This window comes from Corvus hawaiiensis, chromosome 9 (genome assembly GCF_020740725.1).
Source record: "Corvus hawaiiensis isolate bCorHaw1 chromosome 9, bCorHaw1.pri.cur, whole genome shotgun sequence".
In the NCBI taxonomy this organism is placed as follows: Eukaryota; Metazoa; Chordata; class Aves; order Passeriformes; family Corvidae; genus Corvus; species Corvus hawaiiensis.
In genome coordinates this window covers 15,698,621-15,725,102 of record NC_063221.1, presented here as the reverse complement: position 1 = coordinate 15,725,102, position 26,482 = coordinate 15,698,621, and the positions used below count along the sequence as shown (strand labels likewise).

The 26,482-nt window shown below is 41.4% G+C and overlaps 1 protein-coding gene and 1 long non-coding RNA gene across 3 annotated transcripts; one reads left to right on the top strand and one right to left on the bottom strand.

The window, feature by feature from the left end:
• Positions 1–593: 593 nt before the first annotated feature.
• On the bottom strand, positions 594–24,832 carry CNN3 (calponin 3). 2 transcript variants are annotated; one of them, XM_048313586.1, is made up of 8 exons: positions 24,666–24,828; positions 21,454–21,624; positions 5,557–5,678; positions 5,043–5,109; positions 3,685–3,822; positions 3,101–3,217; positions 2,239–2,385; positions 594–1,685 (listed from the first exon to the last, which is right to left on the bottom strand). In XM_048313586.1, the coding sequence occupies exons 2-8, from the start codon at positions 21,520–21,522 to the stop codon at positions 1,338–1,340; spliced, it is 1,008 nt and encodes a 335-aa protein (XP_048169543.1). In that variant the 5' UTR covers positions 21,523–21,624; positions 24,666–24,828; the 3' UTR covers positions 594–1,337. The 2 variants fall into 2 exon arrangements, with proteins under 2 accessions (XP_048169543.1, XP_048169544.1); XM_048313587.1 differs by lacking the exon at positions 21,454–21,624 and having other exon boundaries at positions 24,666–24,832.
• On the top strand, positions 16,994–23,528 carry LOC125330472. Its single transcript, XR_007205552.1, has 2 exons — positions 16,994–19,676; positions 21,975–23,528. It is a non-coding gene; the product is annotated as an uncharacterized LOC125330472 (long non-coding RNA).
• Positions 24,833–26,482: the final 1,650 nt, after the last annotated feature.

Sequence of the window (26,482 nt, the reverse complement as noted above, 5' to 3'; positions counted from 1 at the left end):
CATTGCCCCCCCATTGATACATGCTCTTTTTTCTCTCCTTTTAAAAACAGTGCAGGTAAATTAGTATAGCCTCTCTGCACTCCATGGTGAGGAAGAAAGCATCCTCCATTTAGGAATAAAGCTCTACTGTCAGTAACTGGGATTGCAGACCGGCAGGCACAAAGATTGGGTGTCTCTCTACATAATCTAAAGCAAGGGTGTTTTGAGTTCTCCAAGTGATGGTATAAAGGCAACAGGCTGAAGCAGAGGCAGCAATAAACATGTGTGATCCTTTTTTGCCTTGAGAAAACAGCAGGGATTTAGTGAACAGCTAAGGATCTCCGGTCATAACCTCAGAGTCATGAAGAAGGAAAGTGAACCTGGCTGTGAAGGACGTACATTCCTCCCCTCTTAAGTCAGTGTCACTCATTCCTGAGAGGTTTTTACAAAATTGTTAGATTAAATCCCATGGAAAAGAATGAACCTGAACTGCAACAGACCAGAGTTCTACATTACCCTTAACACAGGCAAAGGTGATGCTTATTTGGGAATAATTCTTGTGACATCTAATCTTTAAGACAGATAGCATAACAAATGAGACAAGATTGTCTACATACCTTTAAGAAAAAAATATTTATTTATAAAAATACAATGGGATCAGTTTGAGAAGTGTGGCAATAAATACAGTTCAAGGAAGAAAAAAAGCATTTCTACATGGATATATTATGGCACAATAAAAGGTAAATGCACCATCAATCATGGAACTTCTGTTGGCTCAAGACTTTGTACAAGCTCCCTTTTTAGTAAGACAACTATTTCTAAGTTTGGTCAGTGTTGATAATGGAATGAATACACAATCACAAATGCAGGACTTACCATTAGCAAACAATACCTTAAGAAACATAACAATGATATTAAATCACTAATGAGATATCTTAAATTTAATTGGCAAAGACCACATGTAACCTTAAGCATGAGATTCTTTTATCTCCTCTGGAGAAAAGCTGTAAATATGTAAAATGAAGGCTTAACTTGGTATGTAAAGACCTACTTAAGTAGAGGTTGTGAGAATGCATAGCTCCTTATTAAACAACCTGGCTGTACGAGAGCACTCCCCCTTTCACAGTATTCCTTTTACTTCATATGCAGTTATTGTTTATGCTGTAGACTACAACTGTTACAGCACTAAAGGCAACTAGACAGGGAAAGGGCAGAGAAAGGAAAAAGGAATGTATGTAAGGCAGTATTTCTTTAGGTACATTAAGCATAGTGTAGGGAAGACAAGTAACAATTCCACAAGGCTAGTTTCGTTCTTACTGAATAAAATAATGGACTAATACTGAACTTTTGATGCAAAGCTAGTAATCAATGCCCTGGTCACTGTACTGACCATGGTAATCTCTTTGATAGTCATCTTGGTACTCTCCGTGATAGTCATCTGGGTATTCTGCCTGATAATCACTATCGCTGATTTCTGACCCATTAGTTCCTGTTCCTTGGCTGCCATTATGAATGACAGGTTCTGTGGGTGCAGCACAGTACTTGGGGTCATACACTTGCCGTCCAAGCCCGTACACACTCATTCCCTTCTGTGAAGCTACTTTGTTGGTACCCATTTGTAACGAAATAGTTGAGTTATCCACAGGTTGTAATATGTGCTTCTGATCGTAGATGTCTCTCCTGGTACCTGGTGCCAGCATACCAGCCTAATAAAACAGGATTGTAGAGGTTCAGTAAGAAGGTCAAGAGCTGTGATTACTGGATTTATGATTTCAACTAGTATGCCTCACTGAAAGTGCTGAAAATTAGGAATTAAAGTATAACAAAGCACAGCACAGCAGCATGTGTTCACTAGTAGGTAAGTCACAGATTAAAGTCCTTGCAAAAAGGTCCAATTTATGTTCCTCTTTGGAAAGAATATACGAGTACTCTGACTAAGATGGTGCCAGTAAGCAATTTCTTTTTTGCCTTTGTCTAGTTAATACTTAAAATGAAGTTACTGTTTTCTTCTGCCATAACACTGCCAGCAGGAAATTCTAGAAGAACCAGGTCAATTTTATGCCTTAAGACACTCAGCACAGACACACTGGTTAAGGTAAGAGATTCAAATTCCTCAATTACTGAATAAGAGCACAGCTGAACTATACCCACTCACTGCTGCCTGTTAGACTCTGCTACTGGGCACCACTCCAGGCTCTCCTGTCCCAGTAGGCTGAGAGCTGTGTCCACCCTGCACATGTCACACACAGTCCTGCTTACCTGACTGGCTCCTTTGTTAGTGCCCATCTGTAGGCTAATCGTCGTCTGGTCAAATGGCTTATCAGTTTGCATTTTTGGATCATAGAGGTGTCTTCTAGTTCCATAAGCAGTCATGCCTGCCTGACTGGCACACTTGTTGGTGCCCATCTTTATTGGGGAAAGGAAGAGGTGGACAGAAGAAATTATTTTTATTTGTACATTAAGAACAGTCTAAGGAAACAAATATGGTTGGTAACTGTGATGGCTGATAAAAAGAAGTAATTTCAGTGCATGTTTCCCTCATGTAGTTTGACCACTACCTGTAATAAATTACCTGTTCTCCTTACTGAGTTTCAAAAGGAAAAATAAAGGCAACTGTCATCCTAAGGCATTTCAGTGACTGGCATTTGCCCAACTGCATTGCAATTGGAATGGATGTATGCCTCAAAATGTAATAAGTAACTTTTACCTTGGACAGTAATGAGTCATTTATACTGCCACGACTTCTCTACCACAGGAATTTTAAGACTTTATTTTGGCTTTTATGATTACTAAGGAAAGAGAAGAGAATAAAAAGTTTCTACCATACAAGGAACTTCAGCTATCCAAAGACAAGGATGATGCTGCTAATACTAGCTGTTCCTTTCCTCCTTATCACTCTTACAGAAGATTTAAAACAAACAAACCAACCTTCCAGGCAGTGACTTGAGCTTATAAAGCCAATCAACTGCTTACAAGAATTAAAACCTTATTCCTCCTTCCAAGATAAGAATATAGTGTTATTCTGCACCTGGTTTTGCGTAAACAATGTATCAGTTAATCAAAGCAAGGAAGTTGTTCTCAAATGTAAAAAATTAACTGCAAACTTGAATTTCATACTTACCTGCAGGCCAATTACACTTTGACCAGCTTTTAGTTTTCCTGCATCAAAACTTCGTGCTTGTTTCTCTGCATATTTGACACCAATATCAATTGTAGTATGAAAACCTTTAGTTTTTGCCTATGTAGGGAGAGGGAAAATAGAATATTCAGTGTTTGAAGTGTATTTTCTGTCTCCACACCCTGAGCCTGGGCTCTCAAATGATGCCACAAGCAGGTCTATTTCCATGAGACTGTGTGTCAGGGCTGAGAGAAGGTACCAGTTTCCTATGCCATTTGAAGGTGGCACTCCAGAGCTACCTGAGTCAAAAGGATATTCTGCAGGGATTAGTGTTCTCCTGTGAGCCTCCTCTGTTCTGTGTAAGCACATGGAAGCAGTCAGGAACCCTCACTCTGAACTAAGCCTTCCCTGGGGCATGTGGGAGCACACAGCCCTCTGAAGTGCAACCTCTGCAGTATCTCAGACTCTCAGTACTGTCTGTCCTCTCCTGACAGGCTGGACACTCTTTTTTGTATTTACATGGGTTGGAAGGGTGCATCTGAACTGGCCTGTGGATTTGGGCCAACTCCAGGAATACAAATACTTACCAGACCTGCCAGTGCCACTAGAGTAGTCTGTACTTGAGTCATATTTCCATTTTCAAAAAGATCATTTGCTTCAAAAATATCATGTGGCTTCATGCCGTAGACTTGGATGGCTTTGATAAAATTCCCAATGTTCTCCAGCTAAACAGAAACAAAAAAGCCAGTTTTCTACACAGTGTTTCAAATCAGAAACTAAGTAATTTTAAGCCTTCTGGTGTTGGTTGGTTTGTTTGCTTGTTTTACTCAAGTTCTTTACCTTGTGCAAACTGGACAAAACAGTTGGCATGGTTAAGAGTGACTGGTGGGAAGTCTGGGATTATTTTTTGTTAGTTTTAATACTGATTTCAGAAATCAGACTAAAAGGTTATCCAGCCTGGCATTCCTCCATCAGTGAGTACCATATACTTTGTTAGAGTGGGCTTTGATAAGAAAACTTGTCTCAACTGTCTGTCCCTTCCAAGAGAAATTCTAATCTAAAACCTGCTTCAAAATTAGAAAATTTTACATAATGTCCATGCTATTTGACTTCAAGAACTGATAATTTTGAATAAAATAAAAACATAACTATGTGGATGGGGTCCTTCTATGGACTGAAGGCATTATCTTGCTCACCTACTGGGACAAATAAGCTTTGGGGTTTGTTAGCACATTTTAGCACTATGTGCTGTAGAAATTGGGAGGCAATATGGAATACAAAGAGTAAGGACCAAATCTCGTCTTTCCTTCTGAAGTTTTAAGAGGTATTAAAACTTAAAAAAAAAATCCTCGCCCATATTTAGAAGTGTTCAATGCCAAGAAAACAAGGACGCTGACATAACAGTATTAAGCTAGACCCAGCAACAGCAAAGGCAGCAACCCTAGGCAGCAACCCTTCCAATGCTTGTTCCAAGTGCATGTTGCATCCTCTCCAGACACATTCTGAAGAAGATGCTTCATACAGAGATGTCTGGGTACAGGCAAGCTGTTGACCTAATACCTTGCAGCACTGCCTGGATGGAAAACTCAGTTGCGATTTAATAAAATGTAAACATCTTGGTTTTTTAACTGGGAAAAGGCCTTGCTATAGGGCTCTAAGTTGTTCTTCCATCTGACACTTCCCTGAGCAGCTAAAGTGCTGCTATTAAATACAGGTACTCAACTGCCATTGATGAACCACCTCAGCTGTAGCTGCATTCTGTTAAACACTGTTCATGTCTGCAGCATCCTCAACTCTTGGATATGTATCATATGTAAACTTGGTGCTACTAAGATTTAAGATGTACCACTTTCACAGCAAATTTGTTAATACAGAACAAAATAATTGTTTGGGGGTTAAGGGGGTTAGAGGTGTAGTTCTGAGGTTGGGGTTTTTTTTGTTTTACCTGGTGCCAATTTAGTTTTGATTGATTAATTTTCTTCACTGATCCTGGCTGCAGCTTATTTATAAGCCTGGGGAGGTGAAAAAGAGGGAAATGCTTAAACAATAAATCTCATCCTTATACCATCTGTGCAGGCATTATATAATACTTTTACTCATGCTTTATTAGTTGCATTAGTTTCATCAAAATGGTCAATTTCTTGGTTCATACAGTGGATTAGCTCAGTTCTCAGGTCTCACAAGTCTAATAGAGTAACAATTTTTGTGTGCCATTTGATTACTATAGAAATGAGTTATGCCATTAAATTTAGAAACACTTAGAAATCTTAGCTGCAATATAAAGGAGATTTAAGTGTTCATTTTTCCAACAGTTTCAAAGAAGTTGTCTCCTGTCCTACAGTCAGCTATGTTTGACTGTTATTGTTGATGTCTTTTGAAAGGGAATCTTCAGAAAGTCCCTTCTTAGTTCCTTGAAAGTAGAAAGCTCCTAAGAATAAGGTTACTTAATAAATGCTTACTCGCATAAGATTATGCCATCTTTTAATCCCAGTTGAAAGTTTGCACCAATACTCAGCCCTGTAACCTCTTCTATCCAGTTACGCAGATCTTCTTCTATCTGGGGGTCATATTTCAGGGCAATCTGTAACACAAGCAGTTATAAAGTTACTTCAGGAGAGAAATCTCCAACTCTTCCCCACCCCAATTCCATTTCAGAGTATGCTATAGCTGTTATCCAATAATTTTACTGCTGGATTTTTAAACGGTATTTTATGCATCAGAGTACAGATGTAAGCACTTTATCCCTCTAACTATAATTTTCATGGCTTTACTAAAGGTCTATTTGCAAAAAGCACTTTGAAGCATGTAGCAGTTTTTCCTAGGGTAAGAATTCCTGGAGATCCTGGAAAGTCTTTTGACAGCTGCAGAGGAATGATTTTTGAAAAAATATTTGATTCAAGCTGTACTTTGGCAGGAAGTAAGGAAGGGAAATAGTATATTATGAACACAAGTATTCTGAATTGCCATGCCATCAAGTACTACTGCTCACATGTAGATTTCACTACATGAAAAATTTTATGTAATAGATTTGAAGTTATTCACCTGAAGATTATAGTGGGTTTTCTTTTACAGCTAGTTTATGATTAATGGAGATGACCTAATAAATTTTCTCCTTGTTGCTACAACATTAAGAGTTATCTTGCTGGGGTTTCTGGGGGCTGCGTGTGTGTTTTGGTTTATCATTAACCTTTAGTATCCCTGCTATTTCTTTTCTCTTCGATCTTCCTGGAAGACTCTTTTGGAATAAACTGTGATCTCATATTTTAATTGCAAAGAAAGAAAACCTGCAATAATCTTTGAAGTTAAAGGCATCAAGCAGAGACCCAGAGCTGTTAGCAAGATGACTTAAAAACTCATTTTCCAGATGTTCAGACTTCACTACTCTGTAAGTTTATGCTTCAGTCACTAGAAATCAATCCATGTGAAAGGAATGCTTAAAACCAGTGAACTTCAACAGCACCAGCTGTCAACAGCATCCGTGTTCCTTCACTCTGCCCTTTGTTCCCCTCCCCTGAAGGCACCAAAAAGCAGCTCCAACTTCCTTCAGGTTAAACCTGCCACCTTTGCAATCCTTTTCGCTATTGGCAAGTTGGACAAAATGGATTCTGTCACTTGAATCATCACTACTTTTTCTGCAAACAAAACAAGTTATCTGAGCACAAGATTGTGTGGGATAAATAACCTCCACTGGTGCAGAGGTTGGCAACACTTCCACCTTCATTAATTGTCCTGCATGGGTCAGTAAGCAAGGTGGGAAGTGAGGTTACCTTGAGAAACCTGACAGGCAAGCACAGAATGTACCTGCAGTATTTCTAACACGTAGAAAATCAGCTCAGCTACACCAGTTGCTTACAAACTCCTAACAAGAAACTCATGTACAGCCTATCACATTTAGATCAAAATGTACATTTGAGACTTTATACATATAGTTTTAAGACTTCAGCCAAGAAAAGCCAGCTATTAGCAGCTATATTTATACTGCAGGAGATTATAATTCCAACATATCTGAATTACTTGGATAGAGGCAATTGCTACATTTTGGCTAGCATTAGTAATCCCTGACTCCAAACTGACCAAACTACAAATTACAGTACTCTTTTCTCTATGTTTCTTCTAAGGGGAATGGAAAATTCCTGTATCTCTGGCTTTACTTCAAAAACTTGTCTGAGTAATACTTATTTTCCTTAGACTATTTGTAATAGTAGTGCTATGGTGCCTTAGTTACAGATGAGGATAATGGACTAACCCATTCCTACATTCAGATCTTGATTAAGGTGTAAAATTTTGGTCATTATTTTGTACAAGATGACAAGGAAAATTTCATAACTTTATTTTTTAATCATACCTTTTGGATATTAGCTAAGACTAGAAGCAGACTAGGAAAGCTAACTGAAGGTCACAGCTTCAGACATGGCTGTGGTCTCCCCTCTTGAGTGGCAAATAGCCCCTCTTGCACTTCCCTTAAGTTTAGCACCAGCAGCAGCACAACCACATTCATATACAGTGATGGTAGTAATAGCAGGGGTGGGTAACATCTTGAAAATGGTGTATGAAGAAGTCAGCTGTCATCTTTCTCCTTCCTAACCTGGTGATTAGCTTACAAATGACTTTTCATGGATCTTTTTATTTCCTGTGGAAGCAAAGCTTATGTGATCACAGCCTTAATTTGTCTCCCCAGTAACATCTGGCAGAACCCAACTGGCTTGTTCAAAATTATAGAAGAGAAGCAGTCTTGGACAGAATTGAGTCAGTTTAGATTTTGTGTGAAAATAAATATATGTGCAAGAGAGAAAGATTCCAAAACATCCCCCCCCAAAAGACTGAAATGTAGCATTGTACTCTTCTTACAAATTAGAGACCTATTAAAATCTTGCAAAAGTGACCTCACCCACAAAACCTTAAGTTACGTTTACAGGCAAGACGTGTAGTGTATAATTTATTTCTGTACCCCACTTCAAATGAAGGAACAGGATTTATAGAAAAGCCAGAACTTTCTATTCTGATGCCCCAGTCAGAAGACAGCAGATAATTTGGGCTGGTCATTCATATGCTGACAGTTCATATTGTGATAAAATCACCATTCCAGCATGCATGTGGGTACAAAACAGGGGTTGAGCTAATCTCCTCCACAATTCTTTAGTTACATATATAAAGAACATTGTGCTTTCTGAAAATTCAGGCAGTTTCAGTGTAGCTTAAAGACAGTGCTAGTCATCCTGCAGTTGAAATTTTCTGGAATAGAACTAGATTGTTTCTACCGCTTTTATTTTTAAACACTAGCAATATTTTTTTTTCCTTCAAAAAAAAAGGAAATTTAGTTTGTGATCATACCACCAAGACACACAGTTTGAAGATTAAACTTTTCTCTCCCAATATTAAAAAAAAAGTAAATATGGAAGCCAGTAGGAGTGAGAACCCTAAAGACTTCTGGAAGTGGGGCTTTTTTAATCTTTCTTGGCAAGCATCTAAAAGAAAAAACATGGCAGAAATTTTCCTCATTTAATACTAAGTGCATTCCATATGTGAGATTACAACTGAACTGAATATTAAATTGCTGACCCCATTGCTTGGGAACCTTAGAAATAATCAGGTGGAATTTTATCACTTCTGAAAAACATATACTTTATGTTGGAGTACTTTTACCATGTGTTCAAATCTTGAGCTTTTCAAGAGGATTTGTTTTGGGATATCACTACAGTGGTTATCTAGAGATAGGAAGTAAAAAATGCTTATACACATGAGACTTTTCTTATTGCCACTAAAAGCGTTACTATTAAATCTCCTAGTTTTCAAAGTTGTCTTCACCTACTGCAATGTTTGACTTAAATATGATAACATTTTTGTTCTGATTTTTGAGCTAGTGGGAAACTAAGTTACAAAAAGTAAAAATTGGTGTTATTTTCTCTGCAAATTATATTCAATCTACCTGAAAGCTAGTGATGTGAAATCTTTAGAATCAGGCTTTAAACATGTGAGAAGAAGGGATTAAACAGGGAGAGTGACAGGTCAGATACTACCAGAAGCAAGGCATTATGCTTACTCTAAATTCTTAGCTCTTCTATTCCCAATGGCACAACCAGAAGTTACGTAACACTCTTAGTGAATATTTCATATTTTCCATATGTGGATATCAGAGTTGTTCCAGTTTTCCTTTGATTGCTATCTATGAGGTGAAGACAGAGGCTTTGATATAAATGTAAAAAATTATGTCTTTTTCCATTACTACTCATCAACGTGCCAACATTTGATCCTTTATAAATACTTCATGGAAGATACTTAAATCTTACAAGTCTACAGCAAAAGAAACCATTGTCTACTGAAGATGAAAGCAGTAGCTAAGTAGCTTCATTCAAAGTACCATCAGTGCCATGAAAAAAAAAGCTACAGTTTCAGAATACTGTAGAAATTATTCAATTGTAGCAATGGATATAAGATTTTACAGAAGTTTAATATAAGATAGCAGGAAGCCAACTGTTAATTTTTTTCCTTTCTTCTGAAAAATATATAAAGTTGTAAATGTTGCTCTTTTTGTTGACACTTCAAAGATACAGGTTTAATAGTTAGAAATATCTTCGAAAGGAAACTAATGTTTATACAAGTGGTCAAAATTATAGGTGATCCAAGGTTGTGGAAGGAAAAGACTGGGTGTTACTTGCCTATTACAAACTGATATACATGTGTTTATGCCAATGTATGTATGCCTCAGGCTGGAATCCTTGGGTTAAACTTGATTCCTTTGGCAACTTCACACCTGATCCTCACACCTAGTTCTGTTCAGGTAGGACTTTCCGGTTTGGGACATGTTGGAGGGTAAAAGCCCTCCCTCAATGTGTAGTACAGGGACAGTAATAATCATCACTGTTTTTATCAAGCTCATGAATTCCTGGAAGCTAGCGAAGTTCTGCTGGCCAACTTTAATGATCTGTCTGTGTCCCTTGAAGTTACTCAGTGTGCCTGTAGCATGTTTAGTTTGAGTGATGATGTTAACCAGTACTTCACACCATAACTGATATCACATGGACTTTCAGTTGTCCTTTTATACTAATCTTTTCCAAATTACACAGTACACACTGTACGCTAAGGGCAAGGCGTCTGCCAAATCTCCAGTTTAAGAGTTCAGCTGGCTATATTGCTGCTACTCTGGAAAAATACTGTAACAGGATCTCAAGAAAGAGTTTAAGCACACTGCACTTCTTTTTACACTGGGACTAGCAAACACAAATCTTACTAAGTTAAAAAGCAGGTATAAAAGACAAAACTTTCAAAGTTAAACATCGTGTCATAACAGCTTGCACTTCTTTGTTCTGATGAAATTTCTGATTAAAGCTGCAGGCTTCCTGCCCTCCCCAGCAGGAGTCGAAGGTTTAATGTACAGCATGCTAAATTTAAAGTACTAGTAGGCATTTGAAAAAACTGCTCTCTAGTCATCAGTTTTGACAAGAAAAGCCTGTACTTGTCAAAGTGCATCAACAATTCTATCATAGGAACTGTGTTTGTCAATAAAACTTAAGATGTATGTACATATAAAACTGCAGCAAAGTAGGTTGTACATTTTGGTTTTCCAAGGTAAATAAAGTACAGGGCCATGTACAGCAAGAGAAATAACCAGGACTTTACTCCAAGATAAGATAGCATATGGAAGAGGTTACATATATGCTTTTTCACCAAAGTGAACAGAAAAATACATAGAGCCCTAAGTTTTGGATTTTAATGTTCTTCATAGGACGAAGTTTGGTATGGCCCATATTCTTGCTTAAAGTAACACAAAATTACTATCTTTTTAATTAAAAAACAAGATTGAGTAGAGAAGGCTTACTGAATTTCTAATAAGTATAGGAGCATATTCATCTTGTACTGAATTTAATTAATGTCTAGCCAGGGGATTAATATTAATTTTACACATTTAGATCATAAACTACTGAAAGCAAATAAAAACAACAAATGGAAAACTCCAGGCTTTAAGGCCTAAGGTTGTACAGTTTCAGTTTTAAGTAGCAATTTGTTCCTGTATCAACTTTTCAATCCTTATTAATTTGGAACTATCTGAGTGAAACTGAATTGCTGTGGTTTCAGTGCTGCCTTTGCAAACATCCTTTGCATTGAAATAAGCACTACCTTCAGCAGTGATTTGTCCTGCTGAGGCCAAAGACAGCAATGATGATACTTCTTTTTTTCTTTGCTTGGCACTAGTTTGTGATGAAATCTTTTTCCTACCCCTTTTAAGGCTTTATGATGGGGTATGGGGAAAGATGAAAGCGAAATTCTCTCCTGGTATCAAGACAGAAATAGCTCTTGAAAGTCCTTACTGCTCAGAAGTGGGGAGTCAGGCAGACCACAGCCAGTCCCAAGTTGTTATCCAGAATTCCTGTTGATCACCTGGTGTTCCAGAACACACTTTTGCATCACCTATCTAAAATTTACACAGCAAAATATCTGGGGAAGAAAAGTGTTAAGAGCATACTGGCTATGTGAGTAACCAAGAAAAAGGCACAGGAGAGTAAACTCTTCTCATTAAAGGAGAGGGAGAATGACTTTCTAATTTTTTTCTTTTTAATTTTACAAGCAAGCTAAAACTTTCCTTTAAAATTCTATGGTGTGAATAGATTACTATACATATCTAATCTTCAGCTTCAGAGGTGACAGAGAGTGGCAAGGACATAATCATTGATTATTTAGTCATAGCGTAAATAAATAGCACACCCTGTAAGTTGAGACAGAGAACACAAGAGTGGAAAAATATAAAGTTTGATTTTTACTGAAAGTGGATAAGAAGAGGAAGTGACAGGGTACCAAGGTGATTGTCAAGGGGAGCTTCTTGCCATATCAACCCAATGCGCTTTCATCATAAGGACAAATTAAAATTCCCTGTTAATTTCATGTATGTTCACCTGGATTGCATGCAAAAGCAAACGTCAGAGGAGGCATATTTGTGCACTAGAAACCCAAATGTAAAGGGAATGTGACAATCCAGATGAAAACCAAAGGGGAAAGTACTTCAAAAACTCAAAACCACCATTCAGTATGCCCTGGTATTTGAACATGCTTTTTTTTTCTGTCATTATGGACTATTGTACAGAAAGGCAGAGAACACTGCATTAACACTGAAAGATCTCACTATATCCCAATATGCTACTTAGAACAAAAACTTTACAGATGTATCCATTTTGGTTAATATTCAACAGTAATTTTTTTTTTTTATGTGTAGCATAACTGATACCCTGCCAACATCTCACTGTTTTCTCTGTAAATCAAAATTTAGGCTACAATCTTTAAAGAAGAGAGGGATGAGCATTAATCCAAAATTCTTGGCACTCTTCTCATAGGCACAAGTTTAAACTCTGAAGTGAGAACAAACCATGCCTCAAAGTTTCCAAGTCATCTTACAAGTACAGATACCTGTAGTCATGCATGGTGCTTGTTGCCAGATCAGCTGGCTAGAAGAACAGTGTTCTACCCCCTGGCTGTCCAGTAGGACTTCATGACATTTTGCAAGCTATTCAAGAAGCCAGTGATACCATCTCTTCCCCCAGAGTGCACCAACACTTGGGACACACGCCTGTCCTTGGACTGAATGCTGGCTCCCTCTTGTTCTCAAGCAGCTATTGCAATGCCCTCACTTATTCAAACGTTCTCAGTTTTTCTTGCACTTCTTGCTCTTATCATGTTTTGTCATAGTCACAATTTTCTGGCTTTTAACTCCAATTCTCCTTAGTCATCAGCTTCCACTGTCAACTGTAGCACCTTGTGGTCATGCCACCATACATTATACTTCTTGGTGTTGAGTTCCTTTGCTCTGTTTATTTAGTCTGTATATTGCTGAACTATTTATATTTCTTCACAGAACATGGTTCCAGTAGTATTCACTACCTATTATTCTGAATCACTGCTGGTTTTTTGTTTCAAAAAACCACTGGGATATGAAATTTCTTCTCAGCTAAAACACAGCTGGTCCAACCCAATGAACAAAAGCCTGTTAGTCCCTGATGGGAACTTAATTCTCCTTGCTCTGAAATCCACCACCAGTATGACTGATATGACACAGCAAATCTGGGCAGGCTCTGACATCACAAGCAGCACTGTCTCCTGAAACAACACACTGAGTGCTGCACGGAAAATCCTGGTAACCTGACAGACCTCAGTGATGCCTAGTTAATCTTCTTTTGTGGGGGAAAGGAAAAAAAATCATACAGAAAAATCTGGTGCATAAACAGAAAAAAACTCCAAAGCATGTGAAAACAATTTAGTTTTTCCAGTAGCAACCCTGGAAACATCTCCTGAGACAATTGTTACTGTAACTCTGGTGGAACAGTAGTTCTCAAAGCCTAGATGGAACCTGCAAACAGAAACAGTAACATCAATCATCACTCAGTCTTTCTCAGAATACTTTTTTAATCTATTGCTACTACAGAAACCCAGGAAATTATATATTCTTTCAAGCTTATTCACTTTTCTCCCCAGTAGAATGCCTTCTAAATATGTAATTTTATAAGTGAACTGTATTGTGACTTGGTAGCCCTTCCCCAAGGCCCAACTATGCTGACAAGTCTTTCAAATTTACCTTCCAAATAGGACTACAGAATCTGATTATTTCAGTCTGAGTCTCTCTCCATGCCTTTTTTTTTCTCTTCAAACCCTCTTCACTTACCAAAACCAGAGTAATTATGTTCTACAGCAGCAAGCAGGTAACTGGTAACTCAAACACACCTCTCAGAAAAGTTGGCTAAAGAAAGTGCTGTAAAATTTACTCAAAATGCACATTCCTTCTGCCTCTCAAGCTTAGGCACTGTCTGTGCTGCATTTTCTCAGCACTTTTTCCAAAGGTAAACCTCAAGACTCTGCTCTTATTGCTCTAATTTGCCTGCACCCAGTAAGCTCAGGTACTTGATTCCTTGCTGCCAGCTGTGATGCCAGGCATAGGCTTGACTGGGAAATGAACAGATGACACGGCAGGTCCTGAGGCAACAGGCATTTCCCACCCGACTGCAGTGACACTACTTGGTTGCCTGTCAGCCTGCACCAATTTAACTCCATGAACTCACATTAGCTGAACAGGCTCACTGAGGTGCCTGTGATAGGTATTCATACAGAAAACACAGTTTCCTCTCATTCTTACTGCCATTTCATCCTTGCACATAACAATTCAATTTTGTAATTTAGGTGAAAGACATGATTTCTTGAGAACTTCCTTTAGCTGCTTCTGGTAGTAAGAGCTGCCTAGATTTATCTTTCATAAAGGTAGTAGATCAAAATCTTTCAATTCATGCATAGCATGTTTTTCTGGTGGACGTAATTTTCCCCATTGCTAGTTTTCTTAGCAGAAGCACAAGAAATGCAGGTTTCACACCCTAAGCTTTAGAAGACTTTGTCTATCAACAGCTTCATACTCTGGTTTTGCTTTACTGCCAGCAAAAATATTGCAAGAATGAACTTGGCACAAAGAATGAAAGACAATGATAATCTGCTGCTCCTGGTCCTCCACCTCACCCCCTCCTGGGTATATCTCTGACCAATTTAAGTTCAGTAGGTGATGCATAAGGCTGATTATAATCCAGGAAACATTCAAAAATATTTTGGATTTGGCAACCCAGACAAGTTGTGCTTTAACCACATAAAAAGTGTTTTAATGATTTTTTTTTAAAAAAGGTTGATGGCCACAAACACGTTAGAAAATGTTTATTTAATTTTCTAATAATATACATCTTTAAGAAGAAAGTCTAAGAAAAGTAAGACAAAGTGACAAAATTTATGATTACATGAACTTCTAGCTCAACTTTTTATTTAATGAAAATATAGTTTTAGTAACGTACAAATCAAGCCATAAGCCCACTACACTGGAGTTTATGAGTAAAGAAGAAAGTACAAGTGTGAAAGCAGAAAAGACAGTCAAACTCCAAAGTAACAGGTTCTGATTCAATACCCTGTAGAAACTTTCAAAGCAGTGTTTTTCAGCAATTCAACACAAGCAGAAAGAACAGCTGGCACTGCTGGGGGTGGGTAGGAGATGCACATACACACTGCGTCCAAAACTCAGGATGCCACAAGGCAAGCTGTGGTGTCATTATGCTGCACACCTGAACTGACAGTAGGTTTGAAATACCCACCCAGCAGAATGGGGGCAATGCTGTGCTGCAAATGACTGCGAGATGTCTCAATCCTCAATTATTAAAGGTTCCATAATTGTTCTGTAGAAGAAAATGCTCAGGTGCACTGGCCGACTAACTTTGTTAGTTATGTTTTGTTCCCATACTGTTCCATTCATTCAAAGACCAGTGTTTTATCTCTGATATTTAATCTCACAATCTTTGTTTACTTTTTTATTAAAACCATCTAGATTCTTTCAAATAGAAGTAGCTTTCCATATCAAAGACATTTTCATACCATCATTTATTAATGATAAAGGCTGCTATCAAGACAGACCATAGTAAGAAGGCATTAGTCTTTTTTTTCTTCAACAGTTATTTGTACTTTTTACTTGTATAGGGCCTGATTAATACAACAATGTCAGCAAGGTAAGGGAACTTGCAAGGTAAGCTTCTTGCAAAATTAAGCAAAGAGCATTTAGTCTTAGCACACCAGATACGTGCCTGAACTACACATTCATGAACTACATCTTCATTGACTTAACACTGTATTGCCTTCCAATTACAATATATAATGGAACTTCTAATTGATCTCCCGCAGTGTTATGAAGTGAACCAAAGCAGTGGCAGCTCAGGCTGGTCACACAGCGGGAATCACAACAGGAGCTGCAGTACAGGTCCTGCTCCAACACATCCTTCTGCTTGGTGTGTACTGGCCTGAGCTCTGACTTTGTGTTCTGCCCATGCTCAACACAGAAGGAAAATACTCCGGTGGGGTCCATGTCAGCAGCAAGGCAGGAGCTGCTTTTCACCATGAACTCTTAACTATAACCAAATCCCTTCCCAAATGCATGTGTATTTTATGCCTCACCTTTTTCTGTGAAGACTTCTAGTATTTAGTCAACTGATTAGGGACAACAGAAAAATACTTTTTAATTAAATTATTCATATTCAAGCAAAATCAGGGATACTAAGATAATGCTGTCTGTAAATAAGAGGCTGTAGCAGTGGAAATATCAGCAGGAAAGCAATATAACAGGAGAGCTTTCTTAGCAGGAAAGCAAAGTAAGGTTTTTACAATAGTGACATCCAGTTTTATCCTGGGAAGAGCTATGGTACAAATATGCGAAGCAGGACAAGATTTGTTTAGAATCCATCTATAATTCAGCCAGCTAGGATTTTCAGGAGATCAGATTCCATCTTCATGCAAGCGTTTCAGAACAGCAAGAAAGCGCAGAAATATTTCGGTTTTGCCCAAACCTAGGAAACCACTTGGTGTTCAGATCCTGTGTGTATGCACAAGCTACATATTGTTTCACTTCACTGTACCTCTTAAGGATTACTTGGTATAAAGGTCTGCCTAAATAAAGTCCTCAAGAAAAATCCTGTGTTGACCCCAGAAGACAAGGTTGTGTCTTGGAAGGGAAGCAGCAAAGGCACTGAATGGTTTAAGTCTGGTTTCCGTGAGCGAATGAGTATCAGTGACCAGGGCAAGCTCAGGCTCCCAAGGCTTAAAGCCTGCTTGGCCCAGCTGCTGGGACTGGGCAAGGCGCTGGGGAGAGTCCAAGCAGGGCACTAGACCGTGGCTGTGACAGCAGCACTTCATCCTCGCTTCAGTGGCCTCCCCATACTGCCAGCTCCTCCAGGGGCACCAGTGCCTGCCAGCCTTTGCCAGTTATACATCCAGAATAGCGTCCACTTCGGGTAAAAGAGATTGTATAAGCAGCAAGAAGTTTAATTAGGTTCCCCCTCTAAATATCTACTAAAATCTGAACAGGTTTGAGGAGGAGGAGGGGGAAAAAAGCGGGGGGAGGAGGGAAGGGTTACTGTGGCTTAAAAAAAAAAGTCCCAAACATGGAACCACCCACCTGAAGAAAGTCAAAACAGTTTTTGAGAAAAACACTGTAATTCAACCCCACTAAATAGAAACAATGATATAAGTTACTGTGAGACACTACTGCAGAACCAAATGTATTTACTCAAAAGAGAGTATTTGCTGCTGAACATAGTTAACAGTTGTTTAGAATCAGATACTTACAAAAAGCATTTTTAAGCAAAAGTCTCTCTTAAAGAAAAAAAGAAAGATTTTCACATGATCTCACTTAGAAAAAATCTGTTTCAAATTGCCCTACGTGTCCTGGCCTCAAGCCCATTTTTACTGAAGGCCTTTCCTGTACAGTTCCATAGGGGATGGGAATCTCTACAAAGTTTGCCTTAAAAGGACGTGTCAGATGCCCAGTGTATACCACGTTATGCAGCTACAGAAGCTAACAATTCTGAGTACAAAGAAGTGTCTATCCTTTATTCTCCAAGGCAAATTATAAACTATTTGCAGGCAAGAAAAAGCATCCAAATTAATGTTCTGTCAAAAAAAGACAAGGTGAGACAAAAATCAGTGATGTGCTGCTCTCCCACAAGAATGTGTGCATTCATCTGTTTTATGGGTATTGACTCAGCAACAGGACTATAATCAGTATTTTTCTCTAAATTTTAAGCTAAGTCTAACTCTGAAACCACATAAAGACCACATTCATTTGTAAATTTTAAACAAGCAAGCATTACTGTAATGCAAATCATAGTTTTTATTTTCTGAGGCCGCTAATCCCATTTAATTGTTGTGACTGTCAAGCTCTATTTGCTTTCTTCAGAAGTGTTCTAGTCATAAGAGGTACACTGTGAGCTTGCATTCAAACGATGCACAATACTTATCTCCTTAAAAAATAACCTTAGCAAGTTTTATGATTTTCTACCACCAGTGTAAGATTTACTAGAAGGTTATTAATCCACCATAAACAAGGTCACTGTAATACACTTTATACAGGCACAGAAAATGCTTTAAATTTTAAAGTGCAGACACAGTGTGCTTACTAAGGTTAAACATAACAAAAGTTTCAGCCAACATCCTCACTGTTCATTTACTTGTGCCCCATGCTGGTGCAGCACTGGCAGTTCTGTCTGTGCTGTCCCCACACACAGGAGCAGACCCGTGTGGTGCTCCACCTCTGCCTTGAGGTTCATGAGGCAGCAGGAGCTAATCCTGGCTATGCCATGCCATTCATCACCTTCCTCCTAGAAAAAATGGTGTAAGATGAGAGGCAGAACTGGAAATTACACCCCTCACTCAGGGCTTAAGACGGGCAGTGACACCTGCCCTGCAGTTCAAGCACGGCCTGCGCTGCTCCATGCCTCAGGTCTGAGGACTCCAAAAGATAACTGCCAACTTTGCAATGAAGTGTCAAAATTTTCTGGGGATTTAAACCACTGGGCAAAGGAAGTTAACTCCTGTGTCAGTGGTTTACAGCAATAGATGTTCCCGGGGCAGCCACTTTCATATATCTGTTTAATCTACTCTGGGGCTCCCGAGCTGTGACACTGGGTACAGGGCATATCTACCAGGCAGGGTTGTGCGAGGGCTCCCAAAGGCAAGTCTCGTTTGTGGGCTTGGGCAAGTGTGCAGAACAGGCATGAGTGCTAACATCCAAGCTGCTGGCAAGAGAAGTGTTTCCATGGCAAATCACTTGCTTCTGCTCATTGTAAAAAGAGATGTATCCCTGCTATGAACTCTCAACCCAATGCTACTTAGGCTCCATCGCCATTAGTCTGTACCTCTTTTTAGTGCTGTAGTATTAATACTTCTATTGAAGTAGCCACAGAATTGGAAACCTGCACTTGATCATGCCTAAGAGAACAGACCTGTCCCGAGATTGTAATAGTGAAAGTGGAAAATGGATTAGACACATCAAGGTAGAGTAGACACACTGAGAGAGTAAAGGATGAAGATGAGTGGAAAGATTGTAGGTAAGATTCTCCACTGCTGGCTTATCTTGCTTGTCTAAAAACAACAAAAAAATCTAATTAATCTGCATTAATACCAGTTCTCAGTCAGTATGAGAAGCCTTCACACACAGGATTTAACACCAGGAGATAGGTTACTACAGCTTAATAAAGCCAGTGTATAGGTGCTGAAGAGGCAAGCAGGGAAATTTTCTACCTTTTACAGTCTCCTATGAAAGTCTCTGTTCTCGTGCGAACTAGCTGAGAGACGGTTTCCTATTTTGTAAACTACTTACAGGTGCAGAGTGTTGTGAGAATTCAGTAGATATTGTTTTGGTTCATTGAGAATAATATTTTGAGAATGGGAACTATTTCTCTCAACCAATCATTTTGGTGGGAGGTTAATCAATAGGCCAATCATGTAATTTCTCTATTGCGAATCATGCTATAAAAAGACGGGTTTTTGGCATTAAAGAGTCAGCCTTGACCATCTTCTCTGACCTGAATTTGTGTCGTTCTTCATGCCATGCCTGCGGACAACAGTGACACCAGTGATTCACTGGGTTTCAAAGAAAAAAAAAATCCTCTGCAAAATTTCCAGCAAGAGACTAAACTCATGTTTCAGCAGCTGAGGTGCAAACACGTTCTCAGAAGTGCAAGAGGCATCTGCCCAGAAAAGGAACACAGCATGCTTTGGAAGTGGAGGGCAGCAGGACCATGCTCAAGTAAGTGTTGTTGAATGCAAGTAACTGAAATTTAACATTGTCAGTCAAAGTAAAACTAAGCATCAGAAACAAGTAACCAGCAGAGAAATTGTAAACAAATAGGAGATTTCTCATACATTTTTTTAATGTATCAACAACCACTTTATCTTAAGACTAACTGACAAATAGATGGTTTCATTTTTTCATTTTTTATATCACCAACATGTTTTTAAGCGATGCACGTAGTTATTGTGCCAAATATTGATTGATGGTAAGTTTAACTATGGAATTATTCTACTGTCATATTTATGTTTCATGGACAGTTTTGCTGTTGACTCAATTATCAAAACTGTACCATTAAGTACAAAGTTATGCAGTTTACTTGAACTGTAGATCTGTTACCAATGTCTGTATCTAGCTGGAAGAAAATCACAGTTCTTTGAAAAAAATACAAAAACTGGACACAAAGAGAAAAGTTCTAATGCTTTCCACAGTGAAACTGATATTTAGCTAGGAAATGTTAACTTCAAGAGCTATGATCTACTATCAGAAACCATGAATTAACCAGAGCAAACTGAAGTTTAATGCTTGCTCCTATAAAGTCTTCTGCCACTTTCTCTGAAATTCCATTTTCAGTATATATTTCTACTACAATATTTCTAAGAGCACTAAAATATTAGATTTTTTTATTTATTCCCCATGCAATAAAATGAAGATAATGCAGACGGTCATGCAGGCTGATTTTATTTTAAACTAAACATCTGAATTTAATTCAAAATTTGTAAATGAAATATATTAGTTTAAAAGTTACATAGCTGTCTACGTGCAAGAGAGAAGGAATGCAGAGATCTTATACTGTCACTTATGATGACAGAAGCTATTGTCCTCTGCTCTCAAAGCTTAAATTTTCACTGCCTTTATCCACTACAGTATCAATATTTATTACATCATTTCAAACAACATTAATAGAAATTTTATCAGCAGCAAACATTCTTACCTAGGGTTCATAAAATTTGGTGAGCAAATCTAAAATTTTGTTAAAGGAAAATAGTCTAGAGGAAGTATGGCATGGTAAAGCAAATGTATAGTAGGAAGAGTTGCATTTTAAGAATGGAAAAGGATATTTTTCTGTTTTGAAAGGAGGGATGAGAAAGAGGAAGAAGAGGGCCTAACAGCTGAACCACAGACAGCCAAAACTTATCTCACTATTAAATCACTAATTAAAAAATCTGAAAGTTAATTATTTTAATCTGGTTCCCAGATAAAAATATTTATTAAAAGAAAAAAAAAGTAATTTCTGGAGGACGCAATTAAATCTGTTTATTTGGTGTGTAGCAGGTAAAATAGAGGACAAGAATTTTCTTCTCAGCAGTTTCAAGAGGAACACAATAATCATACTTAGGGCTGGTTTGCATTATTCACCACAGAGTTCAATTATTTTTTGTTAATCTGTATTTGCCCTCAAGAAGGAAAGCAAGAAACACTACTGCCCTCCTGCACACTTGCAAAATAGGGAGATATTTTGTTTACAGGCTTCACTTGTCTAACAGCCTTCCCTTTAAAAAGTTTGTTTCCCTTCCTTTTCCATCTTGCTAGGGCTTGACCTTTCAGCGTGGCAGCTGCAGGGATGGGATAACTCACTTCAGTTATTCCTCTGTCTTTAAAAAGTTTGTAAAATGGTACTGCCCAGCGACAGCTTCCTAATACAGGCATGGCTCAGAAGGAAAGTCAGGGACATGCAATAAATGCTATGCAAAATTTAACTCCCCATACAAACCATACTCCTGCCCATCCTTACTTTCTTATGAAGATGAAACTGGCACTGCATCAAACATAAGAGGAGGGAGAAGATAAATGCCTGCCCCATACAAATAACATTTCCATGGGAAGGGTGGAGTCACTAGGAAGCAGCTGAATGAACTGGAACCTCTCCTCCTGCTGCCCAGTGTTCCTGTTTGTTCCACACCTTCTGCAGTGAGACAATGGAGCATAAATCAGAGACAAATATAAAAACGAGTTTGCAGCTTTATCTAATTGCATCATCATCTCATGCTATGTCAACCTCACATACTGCAGAAACTCCCCCATTGCTCAAGAAGAAAATTATTTCTTGCCTGCAGAAGAAACCATCCATTTCAATCAGTTTAAAGAGCTCCCCACTGAATATTTGTTTTGGATCAAATATCTTCTGTGATCTCAAGCAAACAGGGAATCAGCTTCAAAGGGATTACACTAGTTAAGACTACCTACACATTTCTCATGCAGACAAGTTTCCTTACAGCTGGGAACCAGTACACAAACTCCATGGTTTTTTTGTAGGAATGAGGAAAAGAGACCCCTAACAGAGACCAGACACCATATTGGTGTGAACTAAGGTAAGCAGCAAAACAAGAGAAGGGTGGAGCCTCAAAAGGAAAAGAAAAAAAAAAAAGGAAAAAAATCCCTAAACACCAAACTACACATAGATTTTAAGCTTAGAGACTGAATCCTGAACCTCAATTAAATAAAATTCTTAAAAAGTATCAGGACATGTTATATTCATCTATTCAAATACCACAGCAAACAAAAGGTCTCTCTGAACACTAATACAATGTCAAATGAGAAAATAAAAACCAAAACCTAAGGATTTTTTTATCCAGCACAGCTGGACCCTCAGGCAGCATAGCTGTGAAGCTGTCTGTTTTCTGCAGAAAAACATTGCTTGGGATCAGCACTGAAAATTTCAAACAAGGGTATCTAACACTATCATTCAAGCAGGGAGGTACTACAGCTACTTACAAACATTACCCTAAGAGCACATTAAAAAACCCATAACACAATAGTTTGCACAAAGGCCAATATTTTAGAAAGCGTGATTATAATCAGTAGCAAAAACTGATCCTCCAAGAGTTGGAAACTAATTCTTCAAATCTTCATGAGACAGAAAAATCTGGAAAAAGGCATTTCTGATCTTTACAGAGACATTATCTGCTGATCCTCTAGAATTATACAGATGAACAGACAGACACACATCTAACCCACAAACACATGCAAGATACTAGATTGGAGGTACACGATATATCTGTATATAACACAACTGCTTTGAAATTTGATCTCTTACAGTGAGAACAACATTCTAAAAGCTCAAGGCTACATCTCTTCTGGAGTTTTTGCTGTTCATTGGTGGCTTTTTTGTTTGCTTGGGTTTTTTGAAGGGAGATGAGTTCATTCCTCTTTGGTGCACTTGAATTATTTTCTATGGCACTGCTGCAATGACATTTCCAAAGAACGCAACAGAAACCTGCAAACAAGTAAACTGGAGCTGCCCCCAAACATCCATCCCTCTGCAATATTTGCATTGAAGGCAGAGAATGTGAGTGAAACAAAACTCAGCAAAATGAAGTAGAAGGCCCTTTGCATAAAGGTGTGAAATACACCAGTTTCAAACCCTCTGCTAATGCATGGGCTTGGAACAGTTCCTCAGGAGGGCCTAAGGAAGCTGATGGCAATAAGAAACTGAAAGAAAGAACAAAGAACTAACTTCTTCCCATCTTGTCCCCATTAAGGGATCACTGTTAAGCCTACATAATTTTGGCAATAATTTTTAAAGTAGAAGAGCATCTACTTTCTTCCTAATTAACATGCAATAACACACTACACGTTTTAGGCTTTTTTTTAGGTTTGGGTTGTTTTGGGGTTTTTTTTCAGTGTGTAATGGTGTAGATAAATCACTAAGTTTAGATGCTGGAAGCAACCACTCTGGAAGACATTTGGTTACATGATGTCATCAAACTTTGCAGCAGAACCCACAACCATCCTGAGAAAGCCAATAAAGAAAAAAAAAAAAAAGCAAAATGTTATTTTGTAAAGCATAAATTACAATGTTTAAAGGAACGACTTTTCTCCCTACTCTCCTTTCTACTCAGCTACAAGTAAAACAGGATTTGGGGATGCTGAAGCCTGAAACCAGGCATGCGTGAGAAACAACCGGTTATTAAATAATACCAGGTTTGGATTTTAAGCCTGTGAATACAGACACTGAGCACCAACTTATCCCCACTTGTTTAGCGGTGTAACTTTTATTGCAAAGGTTTTTCCTCTTATCAGGTAATTGTTCGCTGCAACGTAGCAGCCACTATAACAGGACAACATGAGACACCTTTTGTTCCTAAGAATATGAGAAGAACCTCAGCAAAGCCGCGCACAACTGGCGCCCGCCGCTCCGGCCGCGGGGCCCGGCTGCTGTCAGCCCTGGCTTTTCTGCCGCTTTCAACCACAGCCCCTGGCACGGCGGCGGCCGCCGGGCTCTCCGTGCTGGCTGTCCCCGCTGGCGGGGCTCCCCGCGGGGCGCGGGCCGCGGGACCCCCGCCCGCAGCCGCGCCGCCTTTGTGCGCCCCCGCGGGCGGGGCGGGGCGGGCGGACAATGCGCGTCTGTGCGGGCCCCGCGCCGATTGGCCGCGCGCCGCCCGTGCCCATGATGTCATGCGGCTGGAATGCGCCGCGCGGGGGGCCGCGAGCCGCGCAGCGCCCGCGCAGCGCCCGCACCCCCCCGCACCCCTCCGCGCATCGCCCCGCTCGGCGGGACCGCCCGCGCCCTGCCCGGCTCTGCCCCGCCGGGGCACCCTGCCCGCCGCGCCGCGCCGCTGGCTGTGGGACTGCTGCGGCCCCCGCACCGCGCCCCGCCCTGCCCCGGCGGGAGGAGAAGGGACGAGCGGGATGTCCCGTGCCAGGGCTGCCGGCGCGGGCAGGTGCAGCCCGGGCGACCGCGCGAATCGCGACTCCGCACACGGGTCCGCTCGGCGCTGACAGCTCTCCGGTGCCCGCAAGTTTCCCGAGCGCTGCCGCGAAGGACAGCGCTATCCCAGGCCGGCGGCGGGCGCATCTTGCGCGCCTGCACCGCGCGGGGCGGGCGGGACCCCCGCCGGTAGCCGGAGGCAGCGGAGCCCCGCGTCGCGTCGCGCCTCGCCTCGTCCCGTCCCGCCCCGCCGTCCCGGCGCAGACAAAGCCCGGCGAACCCCGCGCTGCCCGTACCTTGTTCTTGACCTCGGCGGAGAGCCCGTAGGAGGGCCCCTTGTTGAAGTGGGTCATGTCGGCGGTCTCCCGCGGTCCGGGGGCGCTGATCGCAGGCGCTGGCGGCTCCGGGCTGAGATGAGAGTCCGCCCGCGGCCGCGGAAAGTTCTAGTCCCTCCCCCCTGGCCCGGCCCCGCGGCCGCCGGAGCCGCCGAGCGCCAATCGGGGCGCGGGGCCGGGGCAGCCCCCCCGGCGGGCCGGGGAGGGGGCGCGGGGCCGCGGGGAGGGGCGCCCGCCCCGCCCGGGCCCGCCCCGCCCGCCGCCGCCGGGCGCCGCCCGGGGGTCCGGCCGGGGCGGGGAGCAGAGCGGAGCGGGGGGACGTCAGCGGGAAGGAATCCGCGGGCACCGAGGGCCGCCGCCGCGGAATGCGCCGCGCCGCGGATTGCTGCGGCACGCGGCGGACCCGGGGAAGTGGGGGGGGGGGGGGAAATCTCGGCGAGGGACCGGCGGCCGCGGTCCGGCGCTGCCCGGCCCTCACGGGGGCCTCCGAACTGCCGCATGCAGTGGGAAGCCCCCGCCGGACCGGGATGACGGCACTGAGGACAGGGAAGCCGGGAGGACGGCGGTGGCTCTGCGTTCGGGGCGATGCTTGCCCTCGGGCCCTTCCCGGGCAGTGCGGGACCGCCGCCGGAGAGGAGGGGTCGGGGAGCCCGGGCAGAGTGGGACCGGCCGCGGGCAGGGCTGGATGCCGGGGAAACGCTCATGCACACCTCTGTCTTGCGCTGTGCCGTGGCCTGAGCTACTTGTGAAATTCCTTGAAAGGGTTACAGAATATCAGGAAACTTGGAACAACGCTGGGAGACGGAGCAAGACGGAGGAAAGACATGCACAAGTCGTCGAAGTGAGATTGAAGTGTAGCAGGACGACGGGCTCATGCTCATCTCGATCTCATAGTTCCTCTGCACCATGTGCTCCTGGGCACGGATCCTGCGGGAGCCAGCACCTCCGGAGTTTGGTGCGGGTCACCCCCTTCCCTACGGCGTTAAGGCACGGAAAGACAGCGCTGCGCTGTGTTAGTGGCCGCTGGGGAGCCGTGGGAGTCCCGTCCCTCTGTGGAAGGCACAGGGCACACACGTGCTGGGCATACCAGCGGGATTACACCAGATCCAGCCCAGGGAGCGCTCGTTCCTGCGAGCCAGCGATGGACCTGGCTTCGGCACTGAAACCACTCTGGAAAGCGAGTACACAGTGAACACTTGGTCCATGGAGTGAAGACCCGAAAATACAGCAGTGTGTTTCCTTCAGTGTTAAAGTAGCCTTTTGAATACGGTTAAATTTTAATAAATTTGAAAATAAATATCCTAAGATGATCCACTGGTAGGACTAGTTGGATAAGACACAGCAGGCTGTAAGGCTGGCTGCTGGAGCTGTGGCCCACTTAGCCACCTACTTGGTATCCCACAGAGAGAACAGGTCTGTGCTTCAATTTCATAGCAAAATACCAGGGCTAAGTGGTCTAACTCCAGCTGAAACCAACACGCCTCTTTCAAAGGACTTGTGGTGGGGCTGTAACAGTCCTGAGGAACTTGCAGGGCAGCCCAGAGGTTGTTTCATTCGGTGGTGCTGTGGATCAGCTCAACTCAAACCGCTTCTCCACTGCACTGCCTCTAAGGAAAACAGCCAGGGCTGTTCCTAATTAAAGGAAGCAGAACTGCCTAAAGAACCCATTGGGAAAAGGAAACTGTGCAAGAGAGGCAGGAAACTGAAGAATGGGGTGAGGGAAATGGCAGTTCACATAAACATAATGAAAGTTCATTAGTTTTTAGACATTCATGTTG